The 15,326-nt window shown below is 36.7% G+C and overlaps 1 protein-coding gene across 1 annotated transcript in view; it reads right to left on the reverse strand.

The window, feature by feature from the left end:
• Window positions 1-846: 846 nt before the first annotated feature.
• Window positions 847-15,326, reverse strand: part of cwc25 (CWC25 spliceosome associated protein homolog) — a 53,711-nt gene continuing 39,231 nt past the window's right edge. The window contains exons 4-9 of the mRNA XM_059563951.1: window positions 11,879-11,948; window positions 6,269-6,393; window positions 6,080-6,146; window positions 3,061-3,254; window positions 1,241-1,405; window positions 847-1,077 (exon numbers count right to left, since the gene is read on the reverse strand). Of these exons, the coding sequence (XP_059419934.1) occupies window positions 963-1,077; window positions 1,241-1,405; window positions 3,061-3,254; window positions 6,080-6,146; window positions 6,269-6,393; window positions 11,879-11,948 (736 nt within the window). The 3' untranslated portion in view covers window positions 847-962. The remainder of the gene's footprint in view (window positions 1,078-1,240; window positions 1,406-3,060; window positions 3,255-6,079; window positions 6,147-6,268; window positions 6,394-11,878; window positions 11,949-15,326) is intronic.

Genomic DNA, 15,326 nt, shown 5'->3' on the forward strand with positions numbered 1-15,326 from the left:
GTGTTTATTTTCCATATGTTTGACTGTGTATGTATTTTATTATGACAGTAAACGGGCTGCAGCAATGCTTAACTGTGTGTATGCGAGCGCAATCACTTGATGTTTTTTTCCTTCTAACAGTGGAAGCAACTTTTCCTTTTGGTCATAAAGATAATCAGAATTGTAAACTGTTTGCCTTTGTGTACATTCACAATAAAAAAACATTTCAAAATCCTTGTGCGTAAAATAAGCTTAAATAAAAATAGGATGCCACTTTCTGCTGTTTCCTTTCGAGCAGCACAAAAATGAATCGAAACTACATTTTTTTGTTAATTTTCATAATTGAAGTATAATTCTCATATAGGCCTATTTATTCGCTTAGCATAGCTTTATGTTTTTCTCCACTCGCAGAAGCGCTGCAGGTGCGTGATGTGACATGAAGACCTTGTTAATCTTCATGTTCTGTTGTTTGTTGCTTGTTGCGCATGTAAAATTAATGCTTGGGAAACAAATGTTAGTATTTTTAATGGGTCACAGACACAACCTTTCTAATTTAATTGAATTAAATTCAAATCTAAATTTAAAATAATCTTGTCGGTTAACGTTAATAATCGGTTAAAGAGCATCGGTTAGGAAAAATAACTGAAATGAACATCCCTAGTGCAAATGCATGTTTTTGACCAACTTTTTCCACTTTTAACATGAAATGTTAAACAACTGAGACAAACTGTAATAAAGTTTTACACATACTGAAATGAAATAAATAGTCCCTGAACTTTTTTTTGTGCCGAGTTTACAGACATATCAATACTGATGATTGGAACAGGTTGGTCAGTTGGTTAAGACAAAGCCCATAAGGAGAACAAGTGTAATTTGGACATTTTATTTACAACCATAATCTGGCATCATGATGTTAATTAAAAACTACAAATCTTAAAACCTTAATACAAAAGATAGATGTAAAAGTTTCCATGTTCATGGTCTCATCTTCTCATGAAGTTCTTCTCCAGAGCAGCAGGGGTCCTCTGAATAGAGTGAATGTTTCTCTTCACACGGTCTTCCAGAGAGGAGGTGGCAGCACTCTCTAGTTTCATGTCACTGTAAGCAGATTTACAAATCAATTGAGCAAATTATTATTACCCAAATAATTTTATGGTTGAAAAAAAAAAAAACATTCCAGCAGGACATAATGCTAAGTGCTTTGCCCATATGTGCACATTTATTTTAGGTCAATTAAGGTTTCAGTAATTTAAATACTGACTGTATGAAGCCAGCCTGACGGTCCTGTTTGGCACTGTCTCTGGCTTTCTCCTGTTCCTCTTGTCTTTTGTACCTCTGCACATTATTTTGCCTTTCCAATTCTCTTTCATGGGCAAAATCCATCATTTCCCTTCTCTTCTTTTCCAACTCTTCAGCTGAGAGGTGCCTGAGAGAGGGGGGATATATAGTTGCATTATATGTCTCTATGTCTCTAAGACTAATGAAATAAATGCATGCCAAAGTTTTTAAATAAGAAACTCATGCTCAAAAGTAAATGATAAGAATAGATAAGAACAAAGCATTAATGCTCGCTATAGGGTAAACGTACCTATTAAGCTCACGTACCCATTAAGCACACTTTCATATTTGAGCTCAGACTATAAAAATAAAAAATGTATCATGCTTTGTCTTAACCAATTGATATGTTTATTCCTACATACCATCCACAATTTAAAGTCAATCAGACAATTGCACACTGACATTTGAGTCTCCGTGTTCACACTCTCAGGCGGCCATTTTGAAAGTGGTCTGAAAACTTTCACCAAAATAGGAGCACCTTAAATGTGCATATTTGTTTTTTTTATATATTTAAGCTTAACCTGGGTAAGTTTCACTACTTATTGTAAAATTAAAAGATTGATGTTTAGATTTTTTCAGATTATAACCTGGAACTTGGATGTGGGAAATAATTACAGTTAGATCCAAAAGATAGTTTTAGCAACACAGCACAGATGCTACAGAACACTGTTAGTTGCTTAGCTGTATAAGATTGTGTGCTATGCTAATACAGGTGCATCTAACAAAAACTGAATATCATGCAAAAGGTTTTTATTTTTTGTAATTTAAAAAAAAAATTCTTATATTCTAGATACATTGCACACAAACTGAAATATTTCAAGAGTTTTTTTGGTTTTGTTTTGTTTTAAATCTGATGGTTACGAATGTTCCAGTATTATTCCAAAATTCAAAATTCAGTATCTCAAAAAAAAAAATTTAAATCTTGAATTTTGAGCTTGATCAGTTTGATTAATGAGTATAAATACTGGGTACCTCTTGGGCTAGTTTAGAACATGCAACCACAATTATGGGGAAGACTACTGAATTGAGCGTTGTCCAGATGATGATCATCAACATCTTCCACAAAGAGGGTAAGCCACAGAAGTTAACTGCTGAAAGGCCTGGCTGTTCACAGAGTGCTGTATCAAAATATATTCAGAGAAAGTTGACTGGAAGGATAATGTGTGGTAGGAAAACGTGCACAAGCAACAATGATGACCAGTCTCAGGAATATTGTCAGGAAAAGCTGATTCAAGAAATTGAGAGAGCTCCACAAGGAGAGGACTGAAGCCAGAGTCAGTGCATCAAGAGTCACCACACTCAGACGTCTTTAGGAAAAGGGCTACAGCTGACATTCCTAGAATTGATTTGTTTTTTGTTTTTACCGTAATTGACTGTACATTCAAAAATATATATTTTTAAATTATTCTTTAAATAGGTTGTTTAAAATAAACAATAGATTATTTATAAAAAATTATGTGAGCTTAATTGGAACAGGGGTGTGCTTAAAGGGTACAAACGTACTCAAGCACAGCCAGACGTCTTGAATTTGATGATGTATATCATAATTTAAATACTTGGGTCATTTAAAATAAAATTTTAATGTTTTTGTATGAGAGATTAATATTTTATTTTAACATAACCTTTTACACTGAAACCAATATCTTGTTCACTAAAAATGTCTAAATGTAGACTTTGGGGAGTTTACTAGGTACGTTTACCCTATGTGGTAGATTAAGTGATCAACTCATGAACATATCATACTTGCTGTAATTAGTGTATTGTCTTTGATTGCGGTATCTGTGTCTTGATGGGCTGGAGTCTTTGGTTTTAGGTCTCTGCTCAGTCCCTCTAAAGGAGTGATTGTCCCTGTCTGTTTTATAAGACAACGGGGAACAACTCCTGTCTCTTGAACCGTGATCTGTGAAGTTAGATACTGAAGATCTGTTTGCTGGTAACTGAAACATTAAGAAATGAATAAATCAAATACATTAATATCTTCATACATTTAAGACTGCAAAATCATATTTGATAATAATTACCAGATCAGTGTTAAACAATGGTGTGGATGTCATAAGTGAAAATAAATACATTTGGTTATGCAGATCCAGAAACTACTTCAATCATTCATTACTTAGGTCAACATGACTGATTATGGCAATGCAGAAAGCTCTGCGCTGCCATATTCCAAGGAACTAGGGCTGCCCACGCCTAAATATTTTTCTGGTCAACTAGTAGTCATTGATTTTAAGCATTAGCCAACTAATCGCACTTTTATAAATAAACTAGTGGTCGACCGATATGTTTATTTTGACAACCAATGCCAATATCTTGGAAATCAGGGGGCTAATAGTTAATAAAGCAGATATTTTTTATTTTATTATTTGTATTTTTTATTAATACAGGTGCATCTCAAATTAGAATGTCATGGAAAAGTTCATTTCAGTAATTCAACTCAAATTGTGAAACTCGTGTATTAAATAAATTCAGTGCACACAGACTGAAGTAGTTTAAGTCATTGGTTCTTTCAATTGTGATGATTTTGGCTCATTTAACAACAACAACAAAAAAAAAAATCTCAACAAATAATACTAAATAAAAAAATTTAATGAATTGTTGGCCTTCTGGAAAGTATGTTTATTTACTGTACATGTACTCCATACTTGTTAGGGGCCCTTTTTGCTTTAATTATTGCCTCAATTTGACATGGCATGGAGGTGATCAGTTTGTGGAACTGCTGAGGTGATATGGAAGCCAAGGTTTCTTTGACAGTGGCCTTAAGCTCATCTGCATTTTTGGTCTCTTGTTCCTCATTTTTTTCTTGACAATACCCCATAGATTTTCTATGGGGTTCTGCTCTGGTAAGTTTGCTGGCCAGTCAAGTACACCAATACCATGGTCATTCAACCAACTTTGTGTGCTTTTGGCAGTGTGGGCAGGTGGCAAATCCTGCTGGAAAATGAAATCCACATCTTCAAAAAGCTGGTCAGCAGAAGGAAGCATGAAATGCTCCAAAATTTCTTGGTTAACAGGTGCAGTGACTGGTTTTCAAAAATCACAATGGACCAACACCAGCATATGACATTGCACCCTAAATCATCACAGACTGTGGAAATTTAATAATGGACTTCAAACAACTTGGACTAAGAGCTTCTCCACCCTTCTTCCAGACTCTAGGACCTTGGTTTCCAAATAAAATACAAAACTTGTTCTCATCTGAAAAGAGGACTTTGGACCACTGGGCAACAGTCCAGTTCTTCTCCTTAGCCCAGGTAAGACGCCTGTGACATTGTCTGTGGTTCAGGAGTGGCTTAAAAAGAGGAATACAACAACTGTAGCCAAATTCCTTGACTGTCTGTATGCCTTGACCCCAGCCTCAGTCCATTCTTTGTGAGGTTCACTCAAATTCTTGAATTGATTTTGCTTGACATTCCTCATAAGGCTGCGGTTCTCTCGGTTCGTTGTGCATCTTTTTCTTCCACACCTTTTCCTTTCACTCAACTTTGTTAACATACTTGGATACAGCACTCTGTGAACAGCAAGCTTTCTAGGCAATGAATTTTTGTGACTTACCCTCCCTTGTGAAGAGTTTCAATGATTGTTTACTGGACAACTGTCAGATAAGCAGTCTTCCCCATGATTGTGTAGCCTAATGAACCAAACTGAGATCATTTTGAAGGCTCAGGAAACCTTCGCAGGTGTTTTGAGTTAATTAGCTGATTGGCATGGCACCATATTCTAATTTGTTGAGATAGTGAATTGGTGGGTTTTTGTTAAATGTGAGCCAAAATCACCACAATTAATAAAAACAACTAATTAAACTACTTCAGTCTGTGTGTACTGAATTTAATACACTAGTTTCACAATTTGAGTTGAATTACTGAAATGAACTTTTCCAAGTCATTTAAATTTGAGATGCACCTGTATTTAAGAAATTCACAATCATTTGACAATGGATTAAAAAATAAATGTGTAAAATAAACAAGTCACAGGTGATTCATTGCCGATTTTGAAAGATTTTGTGTAGCTTGAACCAGTGTTGCTAAGTCCGTAGATGTTTTTCATGTCCACAGGTTGAAGTGTCCCCAATCCCAATAACGTGATATTTAGCCCCTAAAATTAAACATTTTACTCTCTATAGATACATTTTTCAAGCCTGTAAGACAAGTATACTCAGAGTTTCACATTCAAGTTCACAGAGGCAGAGGTGGCAGAAAGCGTATCCTGTTTGCTTTCATTATTTTAAAAAAGCGAAATGTTTTGTTGTTGTAGTGAGTGCACACAAATAAAATTAGTCTTTACAGATTATTCTTATCTGTATGACCAAAACGATGGAGTACTTTAAGAGCAAATGACTGCAGCACCTCCATCTGTCATACTAAGCGCGCTACTGTTCATAAACTTGAATAGCGCACATTTTTCTAGGTTAACATTAGATTGAGCGGCCATGTCAAGTTGATACTTCTTGCATATTTAAGATAAGCCATATTTCAATGATGTATGGTCGATGAATGATAGGCGAGTTTTGGATGTACTGTATTTCCACAAAACCCTGCCGTTAATGATCTGTCTCACCTCTTCCTGTGGATTTTTTATTTTTTTCTTAAACTAAGCGCCTAATAAAATTTGTCAACCAACCCTCTTCTTGTCGATTAAAAGTTGGTTGATTATTAGGGGGCAGCCCTACAAGGAACTTAATTGAAAATTTAAAAAATTAAATAAAATGTTCAATAATAAAAGTACAAAAGAAACATGGCAGCAGGAGAGTCAAAGAGAAAATTACTTGAAGTCCATAGCCTGATTTGTGATGTCTATTAGAGGTTGAGACATCTGATCGTCTCTCTTTTGTCCTGGTTGGCAAAACAGACACGTTGACATTGTTAAAGAGCTTATTTAAATGTGGTAAGAGGTCTCTCAAACAAAGAGCAAAGTGAGATTTATGCCAAAAAAAAAAAAGGAAAAAAAAAAGTACCTATTCTTTGTCATATCCTCATTACAGCTTGACCTCCTCTTTCTGTGCCTTTTCTCTTTCCTTCTCTCCTTCTCCCTTTTCTTTTTTTGTGTCCTCTTTTTTTCCTTTTCAAGATTATGACGCAACTATGTTGAGAAAAAAAACAAACAAACATTAGAATGCCTTTTTTTTTTACATTCCAACTGAACTCCTGAATTTTTGTAGCAAACAAACATGCATTATTCAAAGTAGAATCTGATTTTAAGTAGGGCTGGGCGATATCTAAAAAAAAAAAAAAAGTAAAAAAAAAAAACATCAACGATATAATGTTTCATATTGTTCGTTGTCGATAATTATTGAAATTTTTATAACCTTTTTAAAACAAAAAGCAACTTTTTTTTTTACATTAGACACTATTAAATATTTTTTTTGTATTTATTAAGACAGACAAACAGTTTTTGTTTTAACATTCAAGTGAAAAAAAAAATACACAAACATCTAATTTCTAATGTTTCATATGCAGATTAGATGAGTCTTTATTGTATAGGTTTAGTTGTATCCCAAGGCCACAGGAGGGTGTAATGAGCAAAAAATAATGCAGCACATTTTAATTGTCAACGCAAGGAACTCCCTCTCCAACAAAACATGCATTGTCTAAATTAACTAATAAAAATCTAATAAAATTATGTAAATAGCTTTAATTATGAACAAAACAGCATCATGTATTTATGCATTGTTTAATCCAAAAAGAGCCGAAGAACTATTCATACAGATTGCATTTTAAAAACATGAAACGTAATGAAAAGGAATAAACCTCCACAAATGTGACTTTCTAAAAGTTTAAAGGGTTTTAAATTTGCATGGCTCTCTATACATCTGTACATCTCAAATACCTGTATACCATGTGTATTGTTCCCGTGCAGCATTTGTCCTGTGATTTTTAGAGTCCCGGTAAGAAACAATGGCAGGAATTATTGGTTCCGCTTAGGGTGGGAATCTACCATGTATTGAGCGTGGGGGTTTCAGGGGCAACGTGGCCGACTTGTTGCTGTTATTTCCCGTTTAAAGTGAATTAATTAATAACATCAAAGTAGATTTATTAATTAGAACATCATGCCAATATGTTTCTCTCAGACTCTGTATAATTAAGGGAACAAGTGTAAAGTGTTGTATGCGAGTTTGTCCCTCCCCATGGGGTAATGGTGCTGGCCACCAGTATAAATGTGAATGTTTTTGTAATGGAAGGTAGTCTGTGTTTGTTGCTGCAGTGGAGAGTGTGGCCTTAGGGTTGCAGGTATTTTGGTATTTTGTTTAGTTTTGAAATTTACCTTTTTGGTTAAGTTATTTTTTTGAAACTTTGTTTGCATTATTGTTTTGAATTAAATTTGGATTTTTCTTTTTGGTTAAGACTTTGTTCTTTCTATTAATTTTTGTCATGTTTAATTATATTATTGGGCTTGGATGATTGACATTTTGTAAGTTTAAATAAATATTCATTTATATTCCAAAGTTGTGTATTCACACTGCCTCTGTTTAATTTGGCTACAAAATTTGTTACCATTACAACTAGAGTCAGAAATGGGGTAGCCAGAAAAGAGCAGTAGTTCTTTTTTGTTTGGTTTTATTTTTAACTCTCCACTGCAGTCAACAGTGTCACAGTGTTGGCTCAGAATGGCTACTAAAAAGGTGCGGATGTTTCAAGCTGAGGTTGAGGAACCTGTTAGAGCTGTTGTGGAGGGTGATGATGTTAGTGAAGTGGAACTGGGGAGCGTCACTGAGGATGTCTCACTCGCAGAGTTGAGAGACCTGTTCCATTCACATCTCACACAGCAGCAGGCTCGAGACAGTTAGGTTAGTGCCCCTCTTGTCGGGCAAGGCTAGGGCTGCATATGTATACATGGCCATGGTAGAATCGCTTGATTATGACAAAGTCAAAGCTGCCACTCTTGCTAAGTATGACATAAAAACGGAGACTTGTCGGCTTCAGTTACGGTCAACAGAAGTGAAGGAGGATGAAACCCTAAAAGAGTTGTATGCCAGACTTAAAGAAAACTACGCCAAGTGGGTGCAGCCACGGCATTATACTAAGGAGGGCATTGGGGCAGTGCTGTTGCAAGGGGCACTGGGAGATAGACATCCAGTGGCCTATTTAAGTCGCAAGTTGTATCCCAGGGAGGTGAGATACTCCACCGTTGAGAAGGAGTGCTTGGCCGTTAAATGGGCCCTGGACACGTTCAGGTATTACCTTCTTGGCCGGGAGTTCCTCCTTGAAACTGACCATCGGCCGCTGCAATGGATGGATCGAATGAGAGACTCTAATGCACGAATCACTCGATGGTATTTATCTATGCAACCTTATCGTTTTATTGTCCAGCATGTTCCAGGAAAGAGTAATGCTACAGCGGACTTTCTCGCCTGCCGGCTTGAAAATGGGTGGAGGGGAGTGTGACGGTCACGGAAAGACTTTAATACGCACAAACACACACCTGCACACAAACACACAATTACCATTAATATCTCAATAAATTATAAATTATGTCGTGGAAAAGTTCGTTTCAGTAATTCAACTCAAATTGTGAAACTTGTGTATTAAATAAATTCAATGCACGCAGACTGAAGTAATCCAAGTCATTGATTCTTTTAATTGTAATGATTTTGGCTCATATTTAACAAAAACCCATCAATTCACTATCTCAACAATTTAGAATACTTCATATGACCAATAATAATAAAAATAATAAAAACTTTATTGAATTGTTGGCCTTCTGGAAAGTATGTTCATTTACTGTAACGTGTACTCAATACTTGGTTGGGGCTCCTTTTGCTTTAATTACTGCCTCAAAATACGACGTGGCATAGAGGTGATCAGTTTGTGGCACTGCTGAGGTTGTATGGAAGCCCAGGTTTCTTTGACCGTGGCCTTCAGCTCATCTGCATTTATTGGTCTTTTGATTCTCATTTTCCTGTTGACAATACACCATAGATTATCTACGGGGTTCAGGTCTGGCGAGTTTCCTGGCCAGTCAAGCACACCAACACCATGGTCGTTTAACCAACTTTTGGTGCTTTTGGCAGTGTGGGCAGGTGCAAATTCCTGCTGGAAAATGAAATTAGCATTTTCAAAAAGTAATGTGGCATCTCAGCAGTGCCACAAACTGATCACTTCCATGCCACACCGAACTGAGGCAGTAATTAAAGCAAAAGGAGCCCCTACCACGTATAGAGTACATGTACATTCCGAAAAAAGTAGGGACACTATACAAATCTTGAATAAAAACAGAATGCAATGATGTGAAAGTTTAAAATTTCAATTTCAAATTTCATTTTATTCAGAATGCAACATAGATGACATATCAAATGTTTAAACTGAGAAAAATAAGTTGGATTTAAAATTTCATGACATCAAAACATCTCAACAAAGTTGGGACAATGCCATGTTTAACCACTGTGTGGCATCCCCTCTTCTTTTTATAACAGTCTGCAAACATCTGGGGACTGAGGAGACAAGCTGCTCAAGTTAAGGAATAGGAATGTTTTCCCATTCTTGTCTAATACAGTCTTCTAGTTGCTCAACTTTCTTCTGTCTTCTTTGTCGCATCTTCCTTTTTATGATGCGCCAAATGTTTTCTATGGCAGGCTGGCCATTTCAGTACCCGGATCCTTCTATGCAGCCATGATGTTGTAATTGATGCAGTATGTGGTCTGGCATTGTCATGTTGGAAAATGCAAGGTCTTCCCTGAAAGAGACGACGTCTGGATGGGAGCATATGTTGTTCTAGAACTTGGATATACCTTTCAGTATTGATGGTGCCTTTCCAGATGTGTAAGCTACCCATGCCACATGCACTCATGCAACCCCATGCCATCAGAGATTCAGGCTTCTGAATGGAGCGCTGACAACAACTTGGGTTGTCCTTGTCCTCTTTAGTCCAGATGACATGGTGTCCCAGTGTTCCAAAAAGAACTTCAAATTTTTGTCTGACCACACAGAACAATTTTCCACTTTGCCACAGTCCATTTTAAATGAGCCTTGGCCCAGAGAAAACGCCTGCACTTCTAATTCATGTTCAGATATGGCTTATTTTTTGACATATAGAGTTTAAGGCGGCAACGGCGAATGGCACGGTGGATTGTGTTCACTGACAATATTTTCTGGAAGTCTTTCTGAGCCCATGTTGTGATTTCCATTACAGTAGCATTCCTGTATGTGATGCAGTGCCGCTTAAGGCCCGAAGATCAAGGGCATCCAGTATGGTTTTCAGGCCTTGACCCTTACACACAGAGATTGTACCAGATTCTCTGAATCTTTGAATGATATTATGCACTGTAGATGATGATAACTTCAAACTCTTTGCAATTTTTCTCTGAGAAACTCCTTTCTGATATTGCTCCACTATTTTTCACCGCAGCATTGGGGGAATTGGTGATCCTCTGCCCATCTTGATTTCTGAGAGACACTGCCACTCTGAGAGGCTCTTTTTATACCCAATCATGTTGCCAGTTGACCTAATAAGTTGCAAATTGGTCCTCCAGCTGTTCCTTATATGTACATTTAACTTTTCCGGCTGCTTACTGCTACCTGTCCCAACTTGTTTGGAATGTGTAGCTCTCATGAAATCCAAAATGAGCCAACATTCTCACTTTCAACATTTGATATGTTATCTATATTCTATTGTGAATAAAATATAAGTTTGAGATTTGTACATTCCATTCCTTTCGTACTCACAATTTGTACAGTGTCTCAACTTTTTAAAATCGGGTTTGTAATGAACATACTTTCCAGAAGGCCAACAATTCACTAAAAATGTTTTTTTTTTTTATTTTTTTATTGGTCTTATAAAGTATTCTAATTTGTTGAGATAACAAATTAGTGTAGTGTATTAGTGGGTTTTTGTTAAATGTTAGCCAAAATCATTTAAATTAAAAGAACCAAATACAACCAACTTCAGTCTGTGTGCATTGAATGTATTTAATACTCAAGTTTAACAATTTGAGTTGAATTACTGAAATAAATGAATTTTTCCATGATATTCTAATTTATTTCCACGATATTCTAATTTATTGAGATGCATTATCACTGCATCTCATGCGCCACTGATGACGTTCCCTGATGCACACCTAACATTCAAACGCAATTTTAAATTTGACTAATATTCATACTTTATTCAAAATCTCCTCATCACAGGCAGGCACAGCACATGTTCGTGTGTGTTGTCTGCGTCACTGACAGCACGTGCCTATATCGTCCACAGTACAGAATTTTTTTTATCGATATCGAAGGTGTACCATAATTAATTTCAAGTATAATAAGGCCTAATTTTAAGTACAATATTTTGCAGAATGTATTTAAAAACAAAAGTTCACAGAGTCAAAAAAAAAAAAAAAGTCTAAGATCATATTTAGTAAATTAACTTCTGTTTTGTGGACCAGAGCGAAATACTAATTTCCCACAATGCCATTAACCTTGGTTTGCAAAATAGGTAAATTTATATTTCTGTCAATTTAATTTCCAATGCAACTTCCTGTGAGGTGAGACCAATTCATTTCGATGTGAGGGTGAGTTAACTCTTCAGTTATGAGAACACTAAACATACCACAACCACAAAATGTCATGCAAAGTACACTACTCACCATCTTTTGGATTTCTTTCATTTTAACAGGATTTGTAAGAACCCCTCTCTTCTTTTCCTCTTCACGTTTGCTGAAAATGAAAAAGGGATTAAACTTACTGTAAACATTTTAAATTTAAAAGCCTCTGAAGGAAAGTTCCCCAGAATCAAAAATATAAATTGAGCTGAATCTACATGATTTATGGCATAACGTTAATAACCACAAAAATAGTATTGACTCAGACTTGTTTAATCACAAAAACAATTGTTTAACCTACTTAAAGGGGTCATATGATGCGATTTCAAGTATGCCTTTCTCTTTGAAGTGTTATAAGCTGATTGTGCATAGATAAGACCCCTGAAGTTGCAATGGCTAAAGTCTCAAAACCAAAGAGATATTATTTATCAAGGTTGTGACTCTGCCACGCCCCCTAAAATGGCTCATTCAAACATGCCCCCACATCTACGTCACTATGTGAAAATATTTGCATAATGCCGCCCAAATGTTAATGCAAAGAAAGGCGCCATGATTTCAGTAACTGGAGTTAGTGTTGAAGCAGCAATGTCAGGGAGATGCTGTGCTTCTAGGCAAAAGCACTTTATTTGAACTTCTGAAAGTAGATTACTTGCAACAGAAAAGCAACGCATTTTATGGATGACTGTTTCGTGAACATATTCTGACTTTGCTAGACAATCTGGCGCTTCTTAATCAGCTACTGTAAGTATGTTTTGTTATTAGTTTATGTATTTGATATTGACCGTTTAAATGCAGAGTTTTGTTCATTGTGTGTGTGTGAGAGAGAGAGCGAGTGTGAGTGTGTGTGAGAGAGAGCGAGCGAGTGTGAGTGTGTGAGAGAGAGAGAGAAACAGAGGGAGAGAGAGAGAGAGAGAGAGAGAGAGAGAGAGAGAGAGAGAGAGAGAGAGAGAGAGAGGTTTCTGCAGGGTTTAATCAGTCAAATTTAAGACTTTTTAAGACCTTTTTATGACTATTAGGATTTGAATTTATGACCTACACGAATTACGATAAATAACTTCAGTAATTAAAATTCCTTTTAAAAGTATTTTTTTTATTATTGACTTTCATTGAAAGTAACAAGTTTTATTATGAAAGTAACAAGTTTTATTATTTAAAGAGTTATTCTTTTATTTCTTAAGATTAAGAAACTGAAGCCTTCGCCTTTTTCTTGAGTATCAAGAACACAGGAACACTTAATTGTAACATTGTAAAGTAACATTGTAAATTAATTATTTTATGGCATTACTTTCCAAAATAACAAGTGTTATTGGTGTTTGGTCACAGTATTCAACACCCACAGTCAGGCCGTAGCTAGAAAGGCCGTACCTTTCTAACTAAACCGGGATTTACAGCTGTGGATGCGTTTATGACTCGTTATTACGACGGAACTGGTATGTGCAGCGTTTTCATTGCTCATGTTTTTATGTATACGACTTACACAAATGTAGCATATACAGTCTTTATAAGCTTTCCATTGAAAAACAGCGATCTGTCGTCACTGAAATAAACACTGACACGTGCAAGTTGAATGGCGTTCAGGACGAGGGCGTCTTTGTGCTGGCTAAAAGGTTAACATTATGACCAGCTAACATTAATTTGACTAATCACATCAGCAGCACATGTGAAAGTGTGAATGAGTACTAGTCAGGTAAAATCACTATCATACTAATTCGATTTTAAGAGCAGACTGATGGAGGGAGGAAGCACTTCCAATCATTGTGTTCTTGTTAGCAATGAATACCTCCAAAGAAACACGTGCAGTCATCATCGCTTTGCATTAAAATGGCCTCAAGCAAGGAAGTTGGTATAAAGAATATTGCACCTGAAAGAACCATTACCCCGATCATCAAGAACTTCAAGGGGAGAAGTTCGACTGCAGTGAAGCAGTCTTCAGGACGTCCCAGAGTGTCCAGCAAGCACCATGACCATCTCCAGCTGAGGAGTCAGCTACAGAATTGTGTCACCAGCAGTGCAGAGCTTGCTCACGAATGCCAGCAGGTTGGTGTGAGAGCATCTGCACACACAGTGAGGCCAAGACTTTTGGACCGTGGACTGGTGTCAAGAAGGGCAAAGAAGGCACTTCTCTCCAAGAAAAAACGTCAAGGACAGACTGAAATTCTGCAGGAAGTACAATGATTGGACAGCAGAAGACCGTTGCAAAGTTATTTTCTCTGATGAAGCTTACCAGCACCAATTCACAATTCAAGAGTAATAAAGTGTGACGAAGATCATTACATTGAAATTTTGGATCTCTGGCCAGGAAACTCCCCGGATCTCAATCCCATAGAGAACCTGCGGTCAGTCCTCAAAAGGCGAGTGGACAAGCAGAAGCCCACAAATTGTGATCAACTAGGGGAACTATTAAGGCAAGAATGGATTGCATTCAGCCAGGATTTGGCCCAGAAGCTAATATCCAGAGGTCAGCGCCAAACAACAGGCACATCAAATATAAACTGAGGTTGATTCAGTGATTCAGTCAAGATCAGTGAGGTATTTTCTTTTTTGTTCTTTGATTAACATTATAATGACTGGCAGCAACCGCTGCGGTCAATACAAGGATTCAATACACCCTTGTTTTCCTTCTCAACTCTTTACGTTCACTTAAACATGACATATTATGCCCCTTTTTACAATATGTAATATAAGTCTCAGGGGTCCCCAGAGTCTGTCTGTGAAGTTTCAGCTCAACATACCCCACAGATAATTTATTATTAGGGCTGGGCGATGTATCGAATATAAGCAATTATATCTGAATAATTTTGACGACGATGTAAAATAAAAAAAATATCAGGAATATCGAATATTTCAAATTCAAGCATACTTTCCCTAAAGAACACGCCGAACGTCCAAAAAAGGAACATGTAACTAGACTGTTCTACACTCCTCTACTGCGAGAAGTTTCATGAGAGCTGTTGCCAGATACCAAGAGTTTAAATCCCAGAATCAGAGCTTCGCTGTTACAAGGATACATTTTTCTGCCTGGTGTTTGCTTATTTTAAGCAATCTGGCAACCATGGGCACATGCTTACTCAATACAGAAGCGCCACCGACGATGATCTGAAAACACTAAGCTGGAGTTTAGCGATCTAATGAAAGCATCGTTCATCCTGTCTGTGTTCTGTCATGAGATCTCGACTGTATTGTTTGCGATTGTGATCGTTGAATAAATACACTTACTTGACTGCTGATGTTTAAATATAGCATGGATTCCCAAAGTGTGAGTTGCCACCAGGGGGTGGGCGAGAGGAAAAATTGAATGGCGGTCTGTTTAAGTGGGATTTTTCCATACAATAAAAACATGAACAGTAAACATTTCCTTTGTAATCGCTTTTATTTTAAATTAAAAAAAGACTATAATTTATTAGTTTTCGATGGAAACGTAGAAGACCGATGCTGTCTTCTACGAACTGTTCTTTTAATGTACTACTGCAGGCTAGGCTATATGTGTGCCAAC

The sequence above is a fragment of the Carassius carassius genome, chromosome 12 (assembly GCF_963082965.1).
Source record: "Carassius carassius chromosome 12, fCarCar2.1, whole genome shotgun sequence".
Taxonomy (NCBI): domain Eukaryota; kingdom Metazoa; phylum Chordata; class Actinopteri; order Cypriniformes; family Cyprinidae; genus Carassius; species Carassius carassius.